The sequence below is a fragment of the Odontesthes bonariensis genome, chromosome 21 (assembly GCF_027942865.1).
Source record: "Odontesthes bonariensis isolate fOdoBon6 chromosome 21, fOdoBon6.hap1, whole genome shotgun sequence".
NCBI classification, from domain to species: Eukaryota; Metazoa; Chordata; class Actinopteri; order Atheriniformes; family Atherinopsidae; genus Odontesthes; species Odontesthes bonariensis.
The window spans coordinates 8,690,361-8,716,604 of record NC_134526.1 but is presented as its reverse complement, the minus strand read 5'-3'; the positions used below and the strand labels follow the sequence as shown (position 1 = coordinate 8,716,604).

Sequence of the window (26,244 nt, the reverse complement as noted above, 5' to 3'; positions counted from 1 at the left end):
TTTCAGCTCAACACTGTAACAGCACCTTGAAATTATTTTCAAAGAAACAGATCAATGCGGAAAAAGAAGAAAACAGAAAGTTTATGATGATTAGCAGATCTGCCTGGATTGCTTTATTTTTTTCCCTTTTACATCACCATTGTCATCATCATCATTATTTATTTTCCAGATGATATTTTCAGTTTATATTACTATCACTTGAGTCATGGAAATCTGTTAAATCATTGCACAATTTGTTCTCAAAATGTACACATACAGTAGCGTATTTGAATGACCTTTTTTTTTTTTCTTCTTTTTTTTTATGTTTCATATTTACTTTTAAAATTAGTTCAAATGAAGTAAAGAAGGAACGGAACATGTACATACATTTATCCAATACATACCTGAAGAAAATAAATAGTTATCGTAAAAAATAAAAAATACAACTGAAAAAAAACACATTTTACAAATTGATCCCCAGGCTCCCCCATGTAGGTTTATCATACAGATATATATATATATATATTTTTTTAACGACACCTCATATCATTGTCACTACCAAAAAAATGTTTTTAGGTCATTGTCGTTTATGTGACATGCATCGTAAACACAGAGGCTAAAGGTTTTGTTTCCTGGGCTTCCTCTGGCTGCCCTCTTTTGCTGCCTTGCAGTAATCTTCCCCTTCAGAGAGCTCTTAGTTTCTGTTATGGCTTGTGTGTGCAGTAAAATGACCGGCTTCTGTCCATCCCTTTCAGTTTTTTCTTTCCTCCCTGGGAGCTGTTGTTTGGTCTCTCTGTCTGCTCTGCCCTGTCAGGATTAACAAAGACCCTGAGCTGATGATTACGAGCCAGAAATGATGACTTTGTGGAGGTCTCATGAGGAGTTCGAGTCTGGCTTTAGTAATGTGTCCTACTTAACAGGCTTAAAACGTGCTAGTTAGACATACTTCATACCTGGAATATCATTTGGAAATCATTTTATTATTAAACACTGTTTACTAACAATTTATAAGCCAGTGATAATCTTATCTGTTCACATGAACTTTTGGGTTGCAAGGTTATAAAAATAAATGTATAGCTTTTGTTTTATTTTAGTGCTTTAACTCACTGGAAATATTTATAATAATATAGAAATGTTAAATTGCACATGGTATGTCATTTTCCTTTAGAGAAAAAAAAAACTTTACTTTGAACCACTTACTCGATAACTTATTGAAGTTGTAAATCATTAGATTTTATCTTCTACTAAGACACCAAAAAAAAGAAAATAATTTTTTTTTACAACAATGCAGCCCAAAATGTCTCTTTACTGATCAACAAAACATAAATAAAATATACTTAAACTATCGCTCCAACTATTTATTATTATTGAGGGGGTGAATTTGCACATAAAAATATGCTGACTTTTAGTCTGCAGTGTGAGTGTTGCATCCAAAATGCTGAATTCCCATTCAGACTTGTCAAGCCAGACCACCTCAGTACAGCATTATAATAACGGCTCTATTTTCAAACACTCCCATCAAAACCACAGACCTCTTGTGAAACTGTTTTGACAGGCCGAGTCGTGCTCATCACGACGAGTTATTTGACTGGGATGATATCCCCAAAGCACCCTTTTAACATTTCTAAAACCAAAACTTACAAAGAATCTTGTAAGGGACACCTTATTACAAAGTATCTTAAATGATATCCTCCTGCTGACATCATGAAGCCACTGAACCCAATACCTCTGTGGCCTTGCTCCACCCCGTCCCATCCAGCTCTTTGCCTTTGATCTCTTTAACGGGCTCCTTTCAAAAGAGATTACTCAGCCTATCAGCTTTCAAGGTGCCAATAGATGTAGCATGAGGAGGGTCCCTCTGATGTGGTCGGGCTAAATAGTGGACGAATTCGGACATGTTTTACTACACCACCCCAGCCTATTGGGGACACTGGACACCCCTGACAGGACTATAGAAGTCCACAATAGGGCCACAATGGCTGACACCGGACCCCAGTCAACTCTTTATCAGAAAGAAGAAGACTGGTGTTGTTTCTGACATGTCTATCGATCACTCCAAATCACTTTACAATGTTGACGCCCTCTCAGCCCTCTTGTTTTTAAATCCAACCTTAATGAGGTTAACTTCTGCCGCGGCCCTCGTGAAATGCACAAATTGTTGAGCAGAAGTTGTAAGGCGACGCATTTAGTTGTTTTCAAACTGTAAGACGATAAATGGCAGCAAGAGGTTTCCTCTGAAGGTAGGAAAATGAGCCCTGATATTGCAAACTCTGCTGACTGTGTGCAGACACAGACAGGAATCCCGCACAACCGGCACAGACCTAACCAATACCGGCAGCGTCCTTTATTCACCCCACAGCACAGTTACACTTAGAGAGAAAAGACAGAAGGACAAGAAGAGGGAGACAGAGAAAGAAAACAGCTGATCCCATTCAACCCTCCAAGTCTGAGAATACATTCATACATTCTTCAAGTCATTTTCCCCTTTATTCCTTTGCTTCTGTTATTGCAGAATGGTCAGACAGATAGATTTATTTTTACGTTAAAATGTTATATTCATTGCCTCTTTCTCCGTGGATGAGTGACAGGATCCTGTAGTCCCAATCCGGTTCGTGCCCTGAGAAGAGAAACAGTATTACTGCCACGTCACTGAGCCAGTTGGCCTTATTTCAACGCAGACAAATCCCCTCCCAACCTTTGTTAAGACCTCAGGGGACCTACTAAAATCCTAGATCAAACCAATGCACTACAACAAATAAATAAATAAAACAAGGTTGAAAAAAACTGTGCACATGTGGAAGCCATCAGCACAGAGGTTAAACCCCACACATGGGTGGAACACAACGAGACAGTATAATTGATGGATTCTCACCTCAGTCCCTCAACAGGAGTACGTCCTCACTGAGGCAGATTCACCCCGGGCACCAGAGCTGGCTGCGTTGGAGACAGAGAAACAGACGCAGACAGGTTATTATCGCAACGGTGCTGACCTTTCTAGAGGTAATAAGAATTGTAATGAGGGTTAATAGTGTTCGTCTGTACTTTAAACAGCCTGAATCTTGTTATTGGCGTTTCCTCTGTTAAAATAAACTAAAAATTCCACAGACAAACTAATCTTACAGTGGCATGCAAACAAGCTACCATCTACCCTGTGGTTATGATCCCTGTTTTGCACTTGTTACATCTTATTTAACAAACAACATATGCTGGTAAACTTTTGCCCTTGTTCCTGTCATGCTTTTTTCGTGTGAGCAATGGTGCATATGAGAGCAACTTTTCACACATCAGCCTCAAAGGAGCTGAATATGTGAAGAGGAGAGCCAAAGTGAGACAGGTGACGGGTCGGGCTCACCATCACTCTGAATCTTTGTCAAGGTGACGGAGGGTGTGGAGATGGCTGAGGCACGGAAGTTAGCGGGCAGGGTCTCGGCGGAGTCAGAGGTCACGCCCCGAAGGTCTTTCTCCCTAAACATCTTCCTCCAGGAGGGCGAGCGGGTGAACGTCTTACTTCCGTCCTGACAGACACGACAGTGCATGTGTGAACCAAAATAAGGCTTCCTGTGTCAAAACTGGGCTTTTTATTTTTCCAAAAAGATTAGCATGCCGACCTCATCGGGTCGTCTCTCTGTTCCCATGGAGATGAGGGAGTTGTACTCTTGCTCCAGGAGCTGTCTGGCCTGCAGGAGAAGGGTGATGTAGAGCGGAGAGGTTAGTTTGAACTCAGGTGATACATGTTCAGTCTGCTTTGCTTGGACTCATTAGTTTGGGTTTGGATGCCACAGTAGATTTGTTTTAATCAAGGACTTGTTAAACATTTATTACAGACAGCAAATAGGTGACAAGAAGTGAAGCAGAGAGATACAACAGAGCTCACAATCTGGACTCAAACCACATGTGATGCAAATCACCTTAAACCACCTTAAACCCGAACATGTCACTTTTGGATGCGTATCAAATTTGGCCCGACTTGAGCTCCAGTGTATCATAAGACTGATGTATTGATTTATCTCTTTAAGTCTCCGGGACTGTAAGACCAGCATCTACAGCCTTGGGCTCGACAGATAAGAATCACATAGAAGAATTCCGATACACAGTAAGTCTCCTTCTTATTGCCTTATCACCGTGAGGTTTGAAAGAATTCAGCAAAAATTCAATTTTGGGACCTGTTCAGGCAACTCTTTCACTAAATTTGTTGAAACAGAAATGAAGAGTTTGAGAGAGAATGAATAGAGAATGAATAGAGTTTATTCAGAGAAATACTGCACAGCCATATGAGTAAAAAGCAATGAGTGAAAACCTTAAAAACAAGCTTGGGTTGTGTTTTTATAAATGCTCCTATACACCTCCAAACTGACATCAAGAACCAGAAATACATTAATGCTTTTGCCTATTAAGAGTTATCAAGCAGTATTAAGCATTTAAGCTTCAAATATAGAAAAACACATTGAACAGCCAGTCAGTCTCACTGACAGCTAAAAAACACAGACTGACAGGGGACGATATGAAATAATACAAGAGTCAGGCTGTCAACTTCTGTGGGTTTTGTTGTGTTAGTTTGTATTTTGTTTCGTGGGTTGTTGAGCTTACTTGTTAAGATTAGTGATCAAGTTTTTTTTGCATCCTGCTTTATCTTGTCGAGCTTGTCCTCTCGTGTTTCCTGTTGAGCTTACGTCCTGTTCTGGTTTAGACCTGGATCCATTTATCAAATTACCACCGCCTGCCTTTTGTTATACACTAGCTCCAGCAGTATAAATACCACTCACTTTCCTTTTTTCAGGGCCAGAGCCTCATCAGCCCTGTATTGAGTTTGCCATCCTGGCTGCCCAGGGTCTGCCAATCTCGTGTTATGATTATCAGGTTGCCTGGATATTCTGCCTCTGCGACACCTTTTATTTATTTCAAAATAAAATTGTTGATCACTGTGACATCATCTGTTATAAATGTTGCAGCACTTTGCATCAGACCTGTCCAATTGATCATGACATTAAAATCAATATTATTGCATCCTACATACTAAACATGGCACAAATCAGTGCTTAAATTGTAAGTGGCCCTTGTCAAACAAAACAAGGTGACATATAAAGTAAAACAAGTTTGTTCCATCTACAGTATAAGTCCAAAACATTTGCTCTTTAATACTAATTTACAAAGCCTATGGTGTCACTGATGGTTCTTTTTACAGTAAGCAGAAACAGAAAAGGCTTTTCATCAGAAGTCACTGACAGTCAGTCCATTACCTGTGTGTGCTGATTGGGGATCTGCAGCAGCAGGGCCAGGTCAGTGTAGTCAAATGTGTCATCTAAGGCCAGCAGAGCCCCATGGACGCCACTTTCACGGAGGTTGTCGGCGTACTCCTTCAGACCGATGGTCTGCACCCAGCACATCACACGCTCATTGGACCACACCATTACATCTTGGAGGAAAAGAGGAGGGGACAGGAAAAGCATTCGTCAGTTAACAGTTATTATAAAGCTTTCTCAATGTTGTGGTCAATTTCAAGCTAAATAAACACGAGGGTCTTTTTAGTGCTATTAATTTTCATCACAAGAGGTTACACACGCTCTTCAGTAGTGATGAGTGATCAAGAAAAATGAGTGCAATGTTGCTGATTTTGCTCTTTGATGCCCTAAGATTATCCAAAGTGCTTTAATCTGTATAATTATTCTGTGGAGAAAACCAAGATGAAGTGACTGTTAATGTACAGCATGCTGTTAAAATTGGCTTAGTTCTTAGACATTATAAATGATGACCTTAAATGATCCAGGCATAGTGAGACAAAACAATTAGCCTGGGAAAGCAGGTGCAAGATTCACACACACACATTGTTTGGCTGATCCAGAGAATATGACGAAGCATGTTGAACCTACTCATGTCCTGTCATACTCGGTCGAGTGTGAGTCCAACCTATGTGAAATAATGAGGCTATAAATACAAGATATACCCAGAAATCGAGGCTCGGTCTGACGGATTTCCTGCGGGAGCTCTGTTCCACTGAGCCCAGCGCTGATATGCTCGACGTGTAACTACCAGTGTTGGTCAAGTTACTTTTAAAAAGTAATTAGTTATAGTTACTGCTCCTAAAAAGTAATTGAGTTAGTAACTCAGTTACCACATTGTAAAAGTAATTAGTTACTCAGCAAAGTAACTGTGGCGTTATTTTTTGTGTTCTATAACGCTGTTATGTTCTGTAACATCTTTAACATCAAATATGTTTATATTAACTGATTGAATTCATTCAAGGAAAACACAAGAAACTTGTGCTAAAGGAAAAAAAAAATGGACCAGACTCAGTGAATATTTCCCTATACTCCCTATATAGAAGATCTAAAAACACAGTAATTTAGAACATTCGGTATTTATTTGAACTCAATAGATTGCAGCCTGCCATATGATGCATAGAAATAAATCAATAAATAAATTCTGACCAGAAAAATCGAGTGTTGTTTGTTTTCGAGTGGCTCCGTCTCCTTCCCTGGGGCTCACGCTAGCTGCATTTGGGGTTGGGGTTGGGTTAGCAGCTGCAGAAGCAACAAGTGCTTCATATTCGTATGGGTTGATGTAAGGTGCTTCATTAGATGAGAGTTACTTGAGGCAGACGTGGATAAAGTTTTTTTTCCTGGGCATAGCGTGCATGTTACATACACATTCTTGCCTTTTATCTCCACGGGTGAGAAGTAGTGGCAGTAATTACCGGAGCCATACAGCTCTGGTAATTCCAGTTAGAGAACGATACCTGTGAACTTCCCTGGCTTGTCGCCGCTGTCTTGTGTGTGTTTAGCGCGTGCAGTGAGACAGAGCAAGTAGGTCATCCGCCCACCCAGCCAATCATCATCGCATTTGCAACGGTGTCATCAGAACAAACTGCCAGTGGAGATTAAACTTTCAAACGTAGACATTTTTAAATCCAGGTTAAAGACATTTCTGTTCTCATGTGTCTATGCATGAAATATCTTTTAACTTATCTAGAATGTTGCCTGTTTTTAAATTCATTTAAATGATTTTATTTGTTTCTTTGTATATTCTTTTATGTATTTTTAATGCTTTTTGCACTCCCTGCTGCAATGCTTTTAGTTTATGTAAAGCACTTTGAACTGTTTGTACATGAAATGTGCTATACAAATAAATTTGATTTGATTTGATCATCCCCAACTCCTGGTCTCTCCAGGCAGCAGGAAGGCTGATGTGTAGCCGAAAGCCTACAACCAAATTGTAGTAACGCGCCACTTTATATTCTCAGTAACGATAACGGCGTTGTAACGATGGGGAAAGTAATTAATTAGATTACTCCGTTGAAGGCCATTGGAGTACAGGGAACTTGTCATGTTCAAGAAACCAGTTTGAGATGATATGAGCTTTGTGACATGGTGCATTATCCTGCTGGAAATAGCCATCAGAAGATGGGTACAATGTGCTCATAAAGGGATGGATTTAAATCCATCCATTTATATATATATATAAAAATGTATATAGAAATAAAAGCAAAATTAATTAATAAATTGTAAATATATATACACACACACATATATATCTATAGATATATATCGTTAAAGTGTTCAATTTGACATATTTATAGAATGTGCGCAATTTTGGGTTAAAAGGTTAAATTTCAGTTATTATTAAATAAATTAACGCGGTAGCGGAACTAGAGGAAATTTAATTTATGCCATCAATTTGACTGACAATCTTCTATTGTCCACTTTTGGTGAGCCTGTGAGAATTGTAGTCTCAGTTTCCTGTTGTTAGCGTCTTCTTCAAGGTTCCACGTGTTGTGCGTTCAGAGATGGTATTCCGCATTCCTTGGTTGTAACGAGAGCTTATTTGAGTTACCGTCTGGCACCAACAGCCACTTAAATCCCCTTTCTTCCCCATTCTGATGCTCGGTTTGAACTTCGGCAAGTTGTCTCGACCACCTCTTCATGCCTAAATGCATTGAGTTGCAGCCATGCGATTGGCTGATTAGCTGTTTGTGTTAACAAGCAATTGAACAGGTGTACCTAATAAAGTGGCCGGTTAGTGCATGTATATATATATATATATATTTTTTAAAAATTCTGAAGTTTGTGTAAGAACAATTTTACCCTCTTTGAATCATTGATGGTACCACAATGAAATCCTGTACCTGGATTTATTCATAGAAGTACACTTATTTTTAGCCCATAACAACAATATCATCATAATCATCAACACCCCTGAGAAACATTAATTGGAGTCAGGCTTGCGGAGTGGAAAACAATATACTGAGCTTTGGTGCAAGAGGAGCAACAACACAATGGTGATATGCAAGAATATTTCTGTATCATCGCGATGGTGCAAACCATATTTGCTGTTGGAGCAAATTTCTAACTTCATGATTCTTATTCATTTATTATTTTTATCTTGGATATTCTGTTATTTTTCCAGGAATATTACCCCCTCCTCCATTTTCTTTTTACCTACAAAAACTGTATAAATAAATGTCCTGGATATATATTGAAAGATGAATAGTAATCGCCAAAGTATGCCCTGAGTAAGACAATGGCCCTACATGAACTGCACCATATTGTGTGACATATAGAACAGGAATGATGAGAAAATGGCAGAAAAAGAAGGGGTCACCTTTGTTCTGGTGGACGCTCTCCTCTCTCCTCCTCTCCAGCTCCTTGCGATCGTAATTCAGCCGCTTTAGGCACATGATGCCGTAATGCAAACTGACCCTGGGAGAGGTAAAAAGAGCCAGAGGGTCAAAAAGTTCAATCAGGTGTTTTCATTTTTCATGTACTCAGAACAATCAAACATATCTGAACCACTTGAGTCTTCAAGAAAGCCGAGAGAGCGCCTGGATAAACACAGCTCATCACTCTGTGTCAACAATGTCTTGTAACGTCTCCATACATCCCACACACAGCAGTAAAGAATGAGAGGCAATACACACGAGTTGACAAACAGCATTGGGTTTTGTGAGCAGGCAGAGTTCTACCTGTGGAAGCTATCCACCATTTTTAGCTGTCCTCTTAGCTCCTTCTTGGTCAGGTGGTCCAGCATGCGGGCATCCACCAGGGACTCCATGAAATAACTGCGATACTGTGGCAGACCCAGACTGGGCAGCCAGTCATTGCCCACCCACTCATGATTCATATCACCATAAGCAAGTATCTGGAGGGGAAAAGCACAGATGAACAACACTGATTCACGCTTGGCTTGATATCTGATGTCTGACTACTCATGACTCAGCGCAAGTAGTCTCACTGTAGATTAAATTACAGATAAATATATGCAGCATGTTGTGTTAATTCGGACTGTTCAAAGGTGTAGGTGATCCTTACCTGATCCCAGCTGAATTCTTTTAACTCCTGGAATGCAGAGAGAAAAGAAGAGGTAGAAAGAGAAAGACGGAGCCGGAGAGAGTGAAGTGGAGGTGGTGGGGGAAAGGGAAGCAGGGGTCAAAGGCAGGGTGGATGGATGGAAAGATGATCGTGGAGAAGCAAAGGGGGGGAGAAACAACAGCAGCAGCAGGAAAAGAGGACAAAAGTGAGGAACAGTGTGTTAGTGAACGGGTAATTAGTTGGAAGCAGTTCACTCTGAAACAGCAACCACAGGGAGAGAAGATGCTCAACACTATGGCCTGGGCCCACAGACAGACAGACATATAAAAAGAAAATACAGAAAGAGAAGGGGAGGAAGGGGAGAGACTCGTCAACATGATTCAGACCAGACAAGACGCTCAACATTCTTTAAAACCGACTGAAATAATCGTAAAAAAGGGATTCGTGAGACAGAGGACAAGACAACAGGGGCACTAACCGGAGGTTTGGTGGCAGCATTCAGAGACTCCATTTCTGCGTGGGTCATCCACACATTACTGGTAGACTGAAATGAGACACAAGAAACAAGGCTGTGAGATATGGGAAAAATAGATTTAACAAACACCACATCCTTCCTTGCATGTCCCAAGCACAAACACGTTTGTGTATCTTTCCTTTACCAATAAAAGCAACATAAAGAGCTGTCAGCCAGCAACGTGCTTTCTAACTGCCATGCTGATTTCCAGGAACAAGAGATTCAACCGGTTTCTGTGCGCTGATAACTAACACATCTGCTGAAGCTGTCCTGCAGGTTTTAGATGTTTCCTGCTTCAACACGCCTGGTTGAGATGAAATGGATCTCTTCAAAAGATTGTTAAGTTCTGCGCAGGCCTGCTAATGATGTATTGAACTGAATCAGGTGTGTTGAAGCAGGGAAACATCTAAAAACCTGCAGGACAGCGCCCCCCCAGGACCGGATGTGGACATCCCTGATGTAGAGGGATGTCAAGGCAAACCACAGTGTGGCTTTTGTGCCAAACTCTGCATAAAAAAAAACACATCCTGCAATTTATTCTACATTATCCCTATTTTATATCATCGATACACAATTATATTTCTATTCTTTTTTTCATGCATCGTGACTAGTTTTTGCGGCTAATTCAAAAAATTTAAAACATGGATAAAACATTTGTGCAGTTCCAGCACAACATGAAGAATACTTTGGTCCCACACCCAATGAAAGTGCTACATATGAAGATGTTTTAGGTTTCTAAAATGATATTCTTTGAAATAGCATGAGTGCATATTCATTCTTCATGGTGAATGAGTATGTTAAATGCATGTTGCAGTCAAAGAGCCTCACAGATCGAGTGCTGGCCGGAGCAGACGGGCTGGTTAAGGACACCATCTCTTGGATGGCTAGCCGCAGTTTGAGGCGGTGCAGCGGGTTACTGATGCCGATCTCCCTCTGGATCTCAGTGTCAGACAGGTTGGCCATGATGGCGCCGCTTTTCACGTTAGCACGACATGCTGCAACATACCAAGCGGGCATTCCCACCCACAGCTAAAAGGAACCAAGAATAAATAAAGAATAGTTAGAGATTAAAATTTTTTATTTTGATCCAAGTTTTGTTTCTTAATCAGTGTTGCCTACCTCCAACCAAGACACAACAGTAGGTCCATCCCAGGACGCAAAAGAAAGTCCTTGGCGACAAGCTTCTTCCAATAGCTCATGCCTGACAAGACAAGTAACCATTAATTATTTAGTAGAACTAAAGAGAGCTAAAAAAGAAAAAAAAAAGTATTTAATCCACTAACTTCTTCTTGCTGCGACGGTCTTTATCTGCTGGACCAAGAGTTCCTGTCTTGTTCATTCCCATTGCATCTCCAGAGGACAGGTCCTCAGACGGTGTAGATGCTAAGACGGACACAGAACGGTCATATGTTACTAGAACTAAAGCTAATCAGAACCAGAGCAACATGTTCAAACGCACTACTGACAGATCCTCCATCTGTTTACCAAGAGAAGAAGATCCATCGCGCCCAGGTTGGCCCATTCTTCCTTTCTCCTTCTTTCCAAAAAGCCGACCGATGGAAGACTTGATGCTTTTCTTCTTACTGGACTTGTGGAGGGAATCTTGGCTGCTGTTGGAGCTACTGCCATCTGCAGAAAGACTGGAGAAGACAAAAGAAATCAGAGAGCATATGAAGAAAAATACACACAGAAGCATTACATGTGGAGAATCTGTTGGGCGGCTGCTTTACCTGCGAAACTCCCGGGGATCATCGAGCATCGCCCCGGGATGGGTGAGGGTCATTCTGTCCAACCGTAGCGCACGAGGAGTGGGAGGAGGCGTAGAGTCAAGAAGAGCAAGGGATCGATCATCCTCTTTGCTGTTCTGAAATGTGAAATGTAAACATATTATTTGATTATTATTATTATCAATTAAGCATCAATTTATCACAACTTCTTGTATTTTTCAGCAGATAATAATCGTGATGTGAGGAAGCAGAAAAAAATACAAGCAATTATTGACATAAAGTGGCCAAAAGGTGCAAAACTTAACAATTAACTGCAAAAGGAACAAAATTTCTCCTTTTGAAGATTTGTTTTCTTATTTCACAATATTACTTCCAGAAATTCGATAGTGTTTTTGGTCTTTTTTTCCAAAATGTTATGTTAGCTGTTAGCTATTTTACTGTTTCATTGTTATGTTTTGAACCCCATGACATTTATGAAACCTCTTTCTTGGTTTTCGAATCTTAGAGATTCACTTGAGTTACTCTTCCTTTTGAAACATTATCCTGGTAGAAATGGCATTATTTTAGCTATCATTTTTTTCAATCTCTTAAAATGACAAAATTATTTAAAAAAGAAAATAGTCATGGATGGTTTAGATCTGGCCCAAATTTTTTTTTTGATTAAGGTTATATTGTACTTTTAACCAAATATTAAATGTAGAATAAGTAATAGGAAAAAGAAGACTCAGGTTGATGCCTCTCGTGTATCTGTCAACAGTTACAACAAACAGTAGTTTAGCTTATCATAACTCAATCAGACACAGAGGGAAACCACTAACTGTCACGCCCTGTCAAATATAAAAATTCCTATCATAGCACATGTAAAACTAGAAGTAAACAAACCAGGATTCTGTGTTTTATGCCACTGCGCCCTCTAATTGTAACAGTGGCTACATGCCAATGTTCACCTCACCTTTTTGTTTCAGAAGTTTCCAGTAACTTTGTCTTGAGCTCCATTACCCTGCTGTTAATGATGCTGTTAATTAGCTTTCTTTGGCTTAAAGTCTGTTTTCTCACTGGAGGCATTCTCAACTATCACTTCAAGTAGAGTTTGATTTCTTGATTTCAAAAACATGAAATCAAGAAGGTGGGACATAAGGACAGAGACCCTGTCCAAAACATGTACTTTGTCTTCGCCCCTCCGCTAATCACTTCCACTCGATCTAGGCTGTACGGCTACGAGGAGAGCGACTGTATAATAATATGCAAGTATGGGGAGTGAAGCCAACGCAAATCCAATGTAAACACATTTGAAGCTGGACGCAATTTTAGCTCAAAAAGAGGACACGTCCAGGCAAAAGACCTGGCGCCTGGTCACCCTAATTCAAAACTCCCATGTCAACATCATCACATAAGATAATGACTGACAGATTGGGGTTTTGTTTGTTGCATCATTATTTAACCCATTTCTTCAACACGTAAACATTCATTTGAGTTGATCTTGCCCAACATGCTGTTTGAGATCAACTAAACTTTTTGGCCTCCGTTGATGTGATTTACTTTTGCTTCTTTTATGCGACTGTGTCTGTTTGGAGGAGCTGTTTGCATAAACAGGGATGCTGATACCAAGCTGAGGTAAAGTTAAACAGGAGCTCGTCTCTACAAGCCAGCGTTACCTGTCTGTCAGTCTCACGGGCCGGGGAGTGAGGCAGACGTGGGGTGGAGGTTCCAGAGCTGGGGGGAGAGGGAGAGGCCAGGGTAGAGGAGGTGATGGATGAGGGGATGAAGCCCCGTCCTGTGCTGTCTCTCCCCAGGGAGGAGGGAGGAATGGGCGGACTGTCCAAAGCCACGCTGACCCGGCTCTCAATTTCCTCTGCCCGCAACTCGGTGTTCTCTTTCTCCTCTTGAATCAACCTGGATTTAAAAAAAAAAAAAGAAGAAACATTTTCCTTATATAAGAAAGAAGAAAGATTCCACTTGAGTATTTCAAGCTTGACAGTTTCGTGAAAAGTGTTCTTCCGGATGAAAAATGTATTACTCTCACACCAGCACAATATATATTTACAGATAGCATCAAGTTAGCTTAGCATAAAGCACAATTATTAAGTGAACCAACTCCTCTTGATTTACTGAGAAGTAATAAAATTCACCTTTTAGCATGTCTGAAGCTCATGAACTTACTGATTATATGTTGAGTCAGAGAATGGCAGTTTGTTGAATTTTGAATAATTAGTATAAAACGTAATTGATTTACCTTATTTAATAGGTCAAAAAGGCAGTTCAGATTTAGCAGGGAATCTAATTTCTGCAAAACAGACACTGCAAAACTGCTTGTGAATCTCCTTGGATTTGTTTGTTGGTTGCTTGTTCTTTATTTGTACAGGGACACGTCTTAGCATTAGCAAATACCGCACACCACTGTATTTATAGCCAAAGTTAATTTGCAGTGCCTGTCCCCATATTTGCAACTTTTAAGCTCACACCAAGTACATTCACTCAGTCCAAAAACGTACAGTAGTTTGCAATGAGTGGAAGTAGTGCCAGTTATCCAGACCATTTTATGGATCTATGTTCTTTATCTCATGCAAAATTAGTTCCAGTTTTCAAATTAAGTACAAATGTCAGATTTTTAATTGATCAAACCAACTTCCAAAGTAAAAAGTAAAAGTGAGATGTTTCCCATTTTTTCTTGATATTAGATTTCTGCGCCTGTTTTTGTTGAACTTTTTGTTGTATAATGCTGCAAATGTTTTCAGTAGGTGACATGTCTGGATGTCTGGACCGCAGGCAGGTCAGTTTAACATCAGTTTGGACTCTTTAATTATGGGGTTTGTCTAGAATGCGGCTTATCTTGCTGAAATGAGCAAGGTCTGCCCTGCAAAAGAAAACTGGATTGCTGCATTTGTTGTTCCAAAATCTCAATGCTAAACCAATAAATTACTTGACATAAATTATGCCTTCACAGATGTTAAAGATGCACATGTGATTTGCACTCATGTACCTCAACATCATCATGAATGCTGGTCCGTAAAAGTGTGCTGACAACAATCTGGATGAAGGTCAGAGGATGCAGTTCATCTAAAATATTTTTTGACTATTGACTGGTCAGAGTACAGGAGAGTTTTCCACTTCACCTCAGTCCATCGTATAAGAGCTTGAGCCCAGAGAATACAGTAGTATTATAGGAGCTTGTTCACAAGTCAAACTGGGAGTTTTAAAAGTTTTTGACTTGTTATCCTTCACAAAAATGAGTATCTATTTGGTCCCTTTGTTGCGTTTTAGATTGTGAGCTGTTGAGCCCGACAGATTTCCCATCTGAAAGTTATTAATAATAACCGGGTTAAGTCCATAGAGATAAAATCCAGATTAAAGGTTAAAAAAACTAAATAAAAAAAGATTAGGTTCCTCTCCTGCCTTCAATCATCCCATGACCTCTCAGGTTTATCTTGTAAACCTATGGGAAGAGTGGTTATAAAGTAGTTAAAATGGCACTTCAAGCAGCTGCATCAGTAAAACTATTAACTTGTTTATATTGTTTGAACTGCTTAAAAATGTAATATAGAAACGAATTCCAGAGCGTTTCCTCTATCAGAAAGGTGCCGATGTCTTTATTTTATGAAACTCTAGTCGGTGATGGTGTGTTATAGGCTTCGGTGTTTCTCATACTGTCACCTCCCTAAAACTTCCCTCTGCCTCTTCCTTACTTGATCTCCTTGTTGATGGCCTCCAGCTGTTCCTGCAGCATGATGGCTAGGGTCTGCACGTCTGTCTGCCCACTGGGGGAAAGAAGCTCTGAGCTAAAACGAGGCTCTCCGTCGTCTTCGTCATCGGAACAGCCCACGTCCATGCCTGGCTCGTACCCGGTCCCAAGCAGAGCCCCACTCTCCCAGTCTGGGTACTGCACACAGACAACAAAGCAGAGGAATTTCTGCACTGTCTGCCACTTTTGTCCAAAGTGAAACATCTCACATCTCACTTTTACTACTCAAATGGCATTATAGTTCAAGTTCTCCTCATGGTGAATTCCAAGAGCTATCATAAACACTAAAACAGAATTTTGATTTCTTAATTTTTGGTGTGTGACCAAATATCTAGAAAACCTATGAAATTCCAGTGTAATTGGGGTTAGTGTTAAGCAGTGGGGGTTGGCAGCAAAGCACATTTATGCTAGCACAGACCTAAAAAATAAATTTGGGATGCTTGTATTTTCTTTTAGTCTTTTCTTGTCTTCTTTTTCTTCTTCACTACTACGTATTTTCTTTTAATCTATCTGAGCGCTTTAGATACCAGTTATTTCACAAATAAAGATTTTGCTGTTTTTTTAAACTGACATAACACCAAAAGCATGGACAATGCGGGTATCATCATTTCTCACTCTTTTCAGCCCATTTACAAACCAAACAACGTCAATTTATGTAGAAATAAGAAATTAAATCATCATTAGTTGCATTTGGAGACAAAATAATTTTAAATAAGCTCCATTTATTAGAATCCCTAGAATCCTGCTTTGACATTAATGCATAGTAAAACATATAATAGAATGACAGCCATATTTGTCTGTTTTTGCCTATTCAGACTCAAAATATGCATGTTTGGTAGCATAATTTCAAAAAAACAATTGTGTATGCATATTTATTGTAGCTTTATCAGAGGATGAGACAGACAGACAAATAGATAGAAATTGTAAACTGCAGGGAAAAAAATCATGCAAAATGCCTGCTAAAGTGGGCAGTCTTTGTTTTCTTTTCTTTTATGGCTACTGTAGTAACAATGGCTGTGCAACACACATTTTGGATATGGAAAACATGGAAAGCTTGAATTTAAGACACCTTTTTAAACTAAATAAAATGCATATATGTATGTAAATGTATACATATGTGTACATATATATACACAAACCTTTAAGTGCCTTATACAAAGAGTGAATCTTCACTTTGTTGCAGCTTGCTCGATGTTAATCACTTTTGGGGCTGCATTTGTATGGTACAGATCTTAGATCTGGTTAATGAGCAACTTAATTCAAGTGCAATAAAATCGTTTATGGGGTATAACTTTGGTCATTTGTTTATTTTTCTCATAGTCAACAAATTGGCCCAAACCAGCACTAAATAGATCTTATGAAAAAGTGTTTCTCTTTTCTGTAACCTTCTACTGAAGACAAGATTTCATCACAACAAAAAAGAAAACATGTACACGTGTGTAATTTATTCAAAACCACTTAACAAAAAACAACTATTAGTTTCAAATGTCTGTAAACTAATGTCTGAAGCAGTCTATGTGTGTTTTATGGGGGTCTACCTTGCTGGAGTTTTCCCGGGCGGAGCTCCAGCGAGCCGGGTGGCCTCGTCTGACCATGCACCCGGCAGAAGGGTTACCAAAGGGATCCAGGTGAGTGGTGGAGCCTGCTGGGAGGGACCCACTTCCATGGGAATACCTCAACTCAAGGGCGCTGCCAGGCAGAGAGCGGCTGCAGAGACAAAAGTAAAGATACCTCCACCTTAAATGAAATAGTAACTCTGGTGAATGAGGTTATGGCAGCTACTGGCAACGATAAAAACAAATATATTGGAAATAAGGTGAGGAATACTGAAATAACAACAATAAACTTAAGAAGACTACAATTGGACAGTGGCTATTTATCAAAAAACTACAAATAGATTAAGAACAGCTGGTTAACATTAAAACATATTCCCATGAACGGATGCATAGGAGACAGTGTTGTGACATCCAGATGTGAAAGTGACAGTTAATGGTTCACTTGTGTGTTTATGGTGCGAGCATGAATGCATATCAAAATATTTACCCCGACTGATATTGTTAAGCTAATGCTATGTAAAGTGATTTGATTTACAGTTTATTAAGGTCGTGCAGGAGTCTTAAAGACAATGGATTCCTGTGGCACTGTTGTCTGAATGGTACCAACCTGGAATAAGACCCCCCGGGCCTCGCTCTCAGCTGATCCAACTCCAGCTGAATACGCTCCAGCTCCGCTATCAGCTGGTCCTGGAAGTGTAAAAGATACAGAGTCGGTAAAAAAAAAAGAAGATAGGCCTGCTGGCCTCAGCTAAGAAAGAGGCTTGGAGTTGTGATCACCTTGTTTGCCAACAGATCGTCCTGGAGCTTCTTCATGTTCGACAGTTCCTCAGACAGGGCATTCTAAACAGAAAGAATACATTTAGGGGAACTGGCAAACTATACACGCAATGATGGTTTAAATGATGCAGTGAAATGAAAAAGAAAACTTTGTCAAAACAGAGCAAGTTACTCAAATCAAATCCCACTATCCATAACTATCAAGTTACCTGCTAAATTCTGCAAAAAGACAATAAAAAGAGTATTTAACTTTGAACTACTGAGTTCAAACAACACTGTGCTACAACAACACTGTGCTGCATTGTAAATGCAAGCGTTACTAAAGTTCATTATTTCTATTTTTACTCCGACTTATTGAAACACTGGTTTAAGCCTCCTTTCCCCATGTTAAGGAAATGCTTCTGGTGACAAATCAGTTAAGGGTCTAACTTTTAAATAATTTTAACACTTGTTTTGTGTGTGGAAAGTAAATGCTTCACCCATGTTCAAAAATGATAAAACTCCATTTTTATAGAAGAATGAAAAACAAATGAAAACCTTAAGAGGGTACAGACGAGATGAAAACCAAGGGCTTGACAATTTAATCGAGTGGCCACCTCACACACAGAAGAGGCGAATAAACACACAAGGGGTTTATTTGGACAAAGTGTCATTTTTGTCATTCATTAAAGTTTCCCAAGTTCAGGTTAGGAAAAGGGGTGGTTAGATATTCTTGCTTTGGTCTGAGCAGGTCACCTTTTCCTCCAGGGCGGCCATCCGCTCCTTCAGGTGGAGCTGCAGCCTCTCATTGGACTCGGACAGCAGTTTGTCCACAGTGTCTGAGAGTCGCTTGTTGTGTTCATCATTCATCCGCTCCCTCTGCCTCGCCTGAAGGGGAGACAGCGAGACGAGTCAGGGAGAGATATTAAAACAACACAGGGAGGGGGGAGAAAGGAGGGTGGGAGGAGAGTGAATAACAAGCACTCTGCTTGACTGCAAGTGCAAGACAAAGATTTCTATCTGAATGCAAACGGTCAAAAAGAGGGTTTAGAAAATTAGTGTGCTTTGTGCTGAGTAAATCTTGACAAAAGGAATGGCACAAAAGAGGGGGAGGATGGAATAAGAGAAAGAAAAAGAAAGCGTGACTCACTCTCTGTAGCTCCTGGTTCTTCTCCTCCAGTTGCGCCTCCATCTGTCGCAGCCGCTCCTCAAAGTTGCCATGACGCTCCTCTGCCTGAATGATGGGAGCGGAAGCAGGGTTACCCATGTTGCAACACTACTTCAAATTATCACAAAGGAAAAAGCTTGTTGACCGAGTTGACTAATTAGCTACATGCCTGTACAGATCACTGTGTAACAGGACAGTTTATTATGGAGCACTAATACAATCCTGCCACAGATCCCATCCAGTTTGAACATGAAAGGAGAAACTATGGCCATGTGAGAAGTCTGACAAATGGGAGGGGAGTGAATATTATGTAAAGTCTGGCTTGAGGAAAAACTAGCTCTTTACAGGAATTGTTGACAACTGAACGTGAAATTTACGAGGAGAGCAGTTCTTGACATGTTTTGAGCCCGAGGATATAATAGCTGGGACTGTTTGCTCACAGCTCGCTTTCATCTCAGATTGCATGCGTATGATTTACTGACTTCAGCTTGATATAAACACTTGGTATTCATCTGTCATTTGACATCTTGTGTTTTGTGTCGCTCATGCATGTAATCACGCAAATTTACACACGCAATCGCATATGTTGATGCTTGCACCTGCCTACATGCCTAACCTCACACACTCGCACACAAATGCAATTATGTCTCTGCACAGGAATTCAGCCTGAGAGCAGCTGCATGCTCATAATTCTGCTGTACTGTGAAAGTATTTCCATTTCAAATGAGGACAAAGAGGTGTGTGACACTTTTGCTTCTCCTCAATGCACCAACAGTGGTTGTACGATTGCAGATGATGCCCCACGCACACACACACACACACCTTGTTGAGTGCAGCCACTCTCTGTGCCAGCTGGGCTTCGATCTCAGGCAGCGTTTCGGCCCTCTGCAAGGTTTGCTGCAGCTTCTGTTTGGCATCATCCAGACGTTCCTGAAGCTGCCGGTTCTTTTCTTCGCTCTGCAAGAAGACGGGGTGACAGGAGGTGCAGTTGAAACTCAAAGCAAAGACTGCCCAGAGCACCTGACATGATTAAAGCCACCAAGGGAAAAGCCAAGCTGCCAATCAGCAGTAGAAACTTCGGGACGAAGAGACTTTTCCCACCTGTCTGTGTAAAGACTCCTTGCTGGCCAGCTCGTTTTCTAGTTTATCTTTTATATCATGGAGAGACGTCGCCTCCCTCTGGGCACTCAGGTACCTGCAAACCAGAATTAAAAAGAAAGGAAGATGAAGCACAAAGAGTAGAGCATTTTGAAATAACACAATCTCACAGAGAAATAATTCAAACCTGCGCTCTAATGTGGTGATTCTCTCCTCCATGTCTTCCCTTTGACAGAGTGCCTGAGAGAATTAAGAGGCAAAGAAGCTGTATGTGAAGACTTCAAGGCAGAAATCGGAAAGACAGGACACAAGAGCAGGGAAAGGGCAAATGTTAAGATTACAGAAGGCTGGTATTCAATGGGTGTTCACTGGGCTTCTATTAGCTGAAGAATGATAATTACTAGTTAATAGCTACTGTTGACAGATTTCAGAAGCACCCTCTTACGCAGCTATGGAGGTTGGAAGAAGATAAAAGGGCAGGAAGTGAGGTGAAACTGTCAGGAATGGCAAAGATGCAGAGGGAAACTGGCTTGACTCACACATGCCCCACACAACCTTTCAACCAGCTGCTCGCACAAAAAGGGCCCGAATCATGGGAGATACACCCGCAGCTCCACTGTTGAGTGTCACCATGGCTACAGTGTAGAGGCTCTTTAGTTTACAGTAGCAGCCGCCGCTGCCAAGTGGGCAAATGCTTAGTTACCATGGCAGACGATTAAATATTTCTGCTCATGAACAAAACGGACTTATTGTGCCACTGTGTTAGACACGTGTAGTGTTGGTTAATTGTCTCTCAACAACTCAGAGAGTCTCACCTCTTTTAAATCCCTCTGGAGTTTCTGGTTGGCCTCTTCAGATCGGGCCAGCTCCCTCCTGGCGGATGTCAGCTGCTCCTCAATCTCCCCAACCTGACAGTAAATGAGAGTGTGGCAAACAAGGCTCAGAGAACCATGGACAGATCATTTTCTGCCTGGAGTATTTGTTTCGCTGATAGCATTAGACTATGAGAGTCACTGAATGATGTACCTGTCGGCACATGAGGGCCAGTCTCTCCTTCAGCTGCCCCAGCTCTGACCTCTGTCGCTCGATCTCGCCCTCTCTCTGTCGGTCGATTTCGCCGTCGTCCAAGATGGAGGACGGTCCGTTAGGAAGCCGCTGAGTGACAATATTTACATCATTTAATAGAGCAAAACATAAACTTTGAGCGTCTCTGATGACAGACTGTGTTTTCAGTTCAATAAAGGATCCAAATTATTTGACTGGCCTGTAATATTTCTCTCTTCTTCATCTTCAAACAACTAAAATGTAAGTACCGTATATTTTACTGTGCAACATGCATTTTTTTCATGATTAAGAGTGGGCTTTATGGTATGTTAATTTAGTTACAACCTTTAAATACAGGATTTTATGTTGTAAAAATTCAGTCATTCACTGTTAAATTAGCATGGTTTACAATTGCTACTTTTAGATTTGATTTTTATTTCACACCAAGGTTGCTGTTGCACAGAAAATAATCGCAGTAAAACATTCAATATACACCTTTAGAAAAGCACTCGTTGCATAGCTGGCTAACGTCATGCTGCCTGCCAAGTCTTAATTTACGCTTCACTTTCAAGCAAATCATTATACGAAAATTCTGTTGATAATATAAGTAATACAAATATTCAAAGCAGCTATGCTGTTCATACACAAGGTGGCAGTATAGATTACAAACCTGGAACTGTTTCAGCTGTTTCAGAAAAATGTATATGTAACATATAAGTAGTGTGCAAAAGTCTAGATCCACCCCTCATTTCTTTATGAGGCCAGACTTTCTTATAATCCTTTAAAGTGGTCTTGATCAATACCTTTGTGTCTGCAGACTTTCTAAAAGTTTTTCAAAGTTTTTCTTTGGACATTTGATGCTTTTTCACTCATTTTCAGTACAGTCCTTGTACCTAGCCATTTTCAAAGGAAAGTGCACTTTACTGACGCCTCTTAACATTGACTTATGTATGATTCCAGTATAGAAAGGCACCTAACTCAAGGGATGAACCAGTGTTGTGTCTACACATAACAGACAACTTAGCAAAGATACAATTTGTAATGATATCTTCTGACACTGTTTCCTTTTCTTTAGTTGTATCTAAAGAAATGCCAAACACAGTTTAACAGACATAAAAATAGTACTTAGCATCTACAAAACTTTTGTAAAGTACTGCATATAGTACAAAGCTCTACAGCTGAAGGATGCAACTATTTCTTAACAATTGCAAAGGTTTTGTATGGCAAATGTTGAAAAGGGTAAAAACTGCCAGCAACCTGGCAACACAGCACACTTGTGCATACGTTGTTCAGCTATTGCAGCCTCACATGTTAGGCTATCTAGCATGAAAGACACAAACAACGGAAATGTATCTATTTCTATTCAAAGACAGCGGCTGGTTAACGTCACGTTAACGTAATGGCAGCAAAGGCGAGATTAGAGTGGATGCATTACATATGTTAGGAATGCTGAGTAGTTTGTGTTTTGTGGTAAAGGGAGCTCTCCTGATTTTTTTTCTCTCAGCAGCGTGGCTCTAATGTAAAATCACTGAGAACTACTGTACTAGTATGAGCAGTAGAATCCAACACAAACAGAGAAAAATCAGAAAGGGAGCCTTGTTTGGAGCCTTCATCTGTCCATCTCATCTTATTATCCCTTCTTAGCCAGAGCATGTGGTTCACTCAGCGGTGAAAAACCTGAAAGTTGGTCCACTGAACGCTACAGGGACTCGCATAAAATAACATACACATGTGACCAGATCGGCAGCCAAAACACAGAACCCAGCTGCTCGGATAACAACACACACACACACACACACACACACACACATAGAGGGATGCACTCTCGGCTAAGAATCAGGTTTTTTTTATCCTGTTTTGAGGTTCAAAATGTAGTATATTTAAGCTCTGAGTTACCTGACTGAACGACACATTTCAGTGCTCACTCGTCTCTTCATGACAGAATTCCAAATGAAAATAAAAAAGCTAAAACTGTAAAACTAAGCTATCATAAAAAAATAAACACAAGTCAGGTGGATGAAAGACACAATGCACTCTATCTGATTGAAGTTGGAAGTTTTCATCCAAGTCGACAGAGCCCATAAAAATAGAAGACGGTGCATAACTTCCTCCTCGCTGAATGACTGATGGCTGAAAGCCATATGGCAACACAACTGATCCAGGAATATACAGCAGACTGTAGCAAAAGCTGCAATAGCTTCTGGCAATCGGTGGCCTCTGATCAGCGTTCCAGCTGCAGAGTGAAGACAGAACTCTGCAGCATTTTGGAGTTCATATGTGTTGTACTGACAAATGGAAATCATCCCTCACCTATGGAAGCAAGTTGTGCTTTTAGTTGGCGGGTCCCACAATTTGGTCCCAACAATACCTGATATGCAAACACATTTTGGAATGATAGGCACAACTTTTTTACATTTATGCTGCCAAAAGAAGGCAATGACCTCAGTGGATTACCATGGAATTTGGTGATAGTCAGACTTTGTGTTAATGAACATAAGGAAATATTTGAACTCTTTGACTTGTTACCTATGGATGATGCTTCAGAAATTCACTCATTCAAATTCATTCGGTTTTGTATTTTCAGACTTCTAGTTTGGCTAAATTCAGAAAATGTGTCGGCGCTGATCAGATAAATGTCAGCTGTAAAAGCCATTACCTCTTTGCCGTTGTCCAGTCCTTGTTGCCGTCGTTTGATTTGTTCCCTTAAAGACACAACCTGTAGCAATGCAGAAAAGAATCAATCAGCTGGAACTTTCATCTACTTTTTCCTGCAGAAAAATAAGCAGCAGTGGGAACTCACCTCTTGGGTAGACGACTGCAGCTCCTCTTCCAGGGTGGACACGCGCTCTAAGGCCACCCGTAGCCTTTCCCGCACCTTCTCATCCAGAGCTTTGTGATGCTCAAATAAGGACTTAAGGGCTTTCAGGACCTCCACCTCACTGGAGACCCCGGGCTGCCTCTTCATCACGGTCATCCTCAGGCTGCGCTCGTGGCGGGACACCAGGCACTCCAGATGTTCAAGCAGCAGCTGTCAACATATATGGTTCACATGCTGTAAAAGGCCTCCAAGATGTGCCTGTGAACCATCTCAGATGATTACACTTTCATGTGTGGGGTCTTTCAGAACATGCATGCCAAAATGAGGGTAGAACATTTATCATGAACAGAGATAAAGGGGTACTGACTCGTGTGTTGTTCCTCTCAGCCTTCAGCTCTGATATTTCCTCCTCCCTCTCCAGCAGCTGTTCCCGGCAGAGGTTCAAATCTTTGGTCAGCACTGCAAACTCCTGCAGGGTCACAAGAGGGTGCTGTTATTGCCAGAGTGCTGCTGGTACATGAGGTCATAAGCACCATTTATCCACACTGATCACACACATTCATCAAACTGTAATGGTCACTGCATCCACTGCTGCTGAATTGAGGTGCCGTATGATCCCTAAACAGGGTTTAACTGCTTTATCCCCTATTACTTAACTACTTTGTTTACCAGAGTGATTATACTTTGATTTAACTGGCAGGTTTTATATAAGGAGGGATTGGTAAGGAGCTAACAGTAGAGGGTAGGTTTCTCTATCTTTCATCTTAAGGCTTCATTACATTGTTCCTGTATGACATGTAGATGCAGGGGTAGGGTAGTTGCCTCAATTTTCCCTTTTTTCTTTTACATTTTCTCCAGTTGGGGTCTATTGTGGGAGGCAAGCTTTACTTTAACAGTACTTGTAATTACTTCAGACAGAAGTACATTCATCAATGTCAGAAAAGCTAAAGCAGAGATTTTGATTACCTATAGCAGACCCTCAGACCTTTCCAGCTCCAAGTATAGCTGGACCAAACACCAGTGGAGCAACTGAGTCTAGATAAGATTACATTGATTCAGGACTTTAGGCTATTTCTCTGCCCAGCATACTTCAGACTATAGCACTGTCTATGCACAAATCATTTATATTTATCTAAAAGACGAAAATTCTGGCTTTGTAAAACAAACCTGAAAAAAATGTTTAAAAGGTCCATTTTATTTTTCAGATCATGAAAAGGGTGGCAAAAAACTAAATTATGAACCAAAAAGTAGAACTTTGTTACGGATCTTTCTTGAGGAAAAAGCTGAACACTTTTTGCTCTGTAGCAAGATGCATTATCATTTCCACAATGTCCACAATTTGAACGTCCACCTGTTCATTTACTGTACATGACTGCCATCTTCCCTGGTTCTTTACCTGACATCAACCTCATATCATCAGTGATTATGGAAATATAATTCATCTTCACTGTACATCATCTCCTTGTCCAATGCAGACCGGTGATTAATCACTAAATATCACTTTCATCTAATCATCCACAGTCCATGACTGCTTCTCTTCAGCCCACTGCAACCTTTTCTTATGTTTTGGTGTTAATGATGGTTTACAGTGGGCTTTTCTTTATGGAAATCCTATTTCCTTCAGTCTGTTTCTTATAGTTTGGTGACAAACTTTTTTCCCCATAAGTTTTCCATTTCTTTTGTTGTACATTTTCTATTTTCAGGCACTGCCTTGGGTTTTCCGTCCTGAATCTTTGACGTCTTCCTTCGTCGACATGTACGTTGATGACTGGGAGCAGCCTACATTTTTTGCCACACTCAGAGTTGAATTACCTTCTTGAAGGAGTTTTATCATCCTTTCCACTGTTTCCACCGACAGCTCTGTAGTTGGGGACATGTTTCCTGTCAGTCAGCCAGGTGCAGCAGCTTGTTAAGCTTTACAAGCACTCGCTTTTAGCTGCAGACTCATTTGAATATTTAGACTTGTGCAGGTATTTGTTTTAGAAATGCAAATTAGAAGGTGATTGCAATTTCTTTCTCACCTAAGTAATTCCCAATTTTTTCCCTCTACTTGATCTAAGAAAAAAAAAAAAGAAAGAAACTGCCATTGATTAAAACAATTTTATTTTTATATTTATTTGAGGTATGTTTAATAAATCCAGGATGTTTAGAAGTTAAATAAATAGTTTTGGGTTATATCTGAGTTTGATTTTTTTTCCCAACTAGATAAAACAGCTGAATGAACATCATTGAGAGTGAATTCTTACTGCATCTTATCAATTTGTCTGGTAAGCTGAAGCAGCTTGTTAAGCTTTACAAGCAATTTTGGCTGCTATCAATGATTTTTTAGTTATGTTTTTTTTTTTTTACTGGATACCTACTTTTTTTTGGTGTTTAGATGTTTTTTTTGTTGCTGTTTACGTTTTTAAAATGGAAACTCTATGAAAGCTCTACAGAAATGGCATAGAATCATCTGCCATCACATTATTATTAAAGGAATAGTTGTATGAATTTTAAAAAGATTTTTAAGAAACCTTAAGAGGTGTTTCAAATAATTCCCAACA

The 26,244-nt window shown here is 40.3% G+C and overlaps 1 protein-coding gene across 1 annotated transcript in view; it reads right to left on the bottom strand.

Moving 5' to 3' along the window:
* Positions 1 to 80: 80 nt before the first annotated feature.
* The window catches only part of ppfia3 (PTPRF interacting protein alpha 3), a 33,052-nt gene continuing 6,888 nt past the window's right edge, over positions 81 to 26,244 (bottom strand). The window contains exons 3-31 of the mRNA XM_075453782.1: positions 24,069 to 24,170; positions 23,684 to 23,911; positions 23,540 to 23,599; positions 20,866 to 20,994; positions 20,655 to 20,747; positions 20,027 to 20,079; positions 19,843 to 19,936; positions 19,564 to 19,698; positions 18,724 to 18,807; positions 18,330 to 18,461; positions 17,595 to 17,657; positions 17,425 to 17,504; positions 16,800 to 16,968; positions 15,206 to 15,399; positions 13,178 to 13,415; positions 11,526 to 11,659; positions 11,281 to 11,435; positions 11,079 to 11,178; positions 10,915 to 10,996; positions 10,624 to 10,824; positions 9,760 to 9,825; positions 9,282 to 9,308; positions 8,936 to 9,111; positions 8,575 to 8,672; positions 5,217 to 5,392; positions 3,588 to 3,656; positions 3,332 to 3,494; positions 2,852 to 2,913; positions 81 to 2,596 (exon numbers count right to left, since the gene is read on the bottom strand). Coding sequence (XP_075309897.1) covers positions 2,861 to 2,913; positions 3,332 to 3,494; positions 3,588 to 3,656; positions 5,217 to 5,392; positions 8,575 to 8,672; positions 8,936 to 9,111; positions 9,282 to 9,308; positions 9,760 to 9,825; positions 10,624 to 10,824; positions 10,915 to 10,996; positions 11,079 to 11,178; positions 11,281 to 11,435; positions 11,526 to 11,659; positions 13,178 to 13,415; positions 15,206 to 15,399; positions 16,800 to 16,968; positions 17,425 to 17,504; positions 17,595 to 17,657; positions 18,330 to 18,461; positions 18,724 to 18,807; positions 19,564 to 19,698; positions 19,843 to 19,936; positions 20,027 to 20,079; positions 20,655 to 20,747; positions 20,866 to 20,994; positions 23,540 to 23,599; positions 23,684 to 23,911; positions 24,069 to 24,170 — 3,354 coding nt within the window. The 3' untranslated portion in view covers positions 81 to 2,596; positions 2,852 to 2,860. The remainder of the gene's footprint in view (positions 2,597 to 2,851; positions 2,914 to 3,331; positions 3,495 to 3,587; positions 3,657 to 5,216; positions 5,393 to 8,574; positions 8,673 to 8,935; positions 9,112 to 9,281; positions 9,309 to 9,759; positions 9,826 to 10,623; positions 10,825 to 10,914; positions 10,997 to 11,078; positions 11,179 to 11,280; positions 11,436 to 11,525; positions 11,660 to 13,177; positions 13,416 to 15,205; positions 15,400 to 16,799; positions 16,969 to 17,424; positions 17,505 to 17,594; positions 17,658 to 18,329; positions 18,462 to 18,723; positions 18,808 to 19,563; positions 19,699 to 19,842; positions 19,937 to 20,026; positions 20,080 to 20,654; positions 20,748 to 20,865; positions 20,995 to 23,539; positions 23,600 to 23,683; positions 23,912 to 24,068; positions 24,171 to 26,244) is intronic.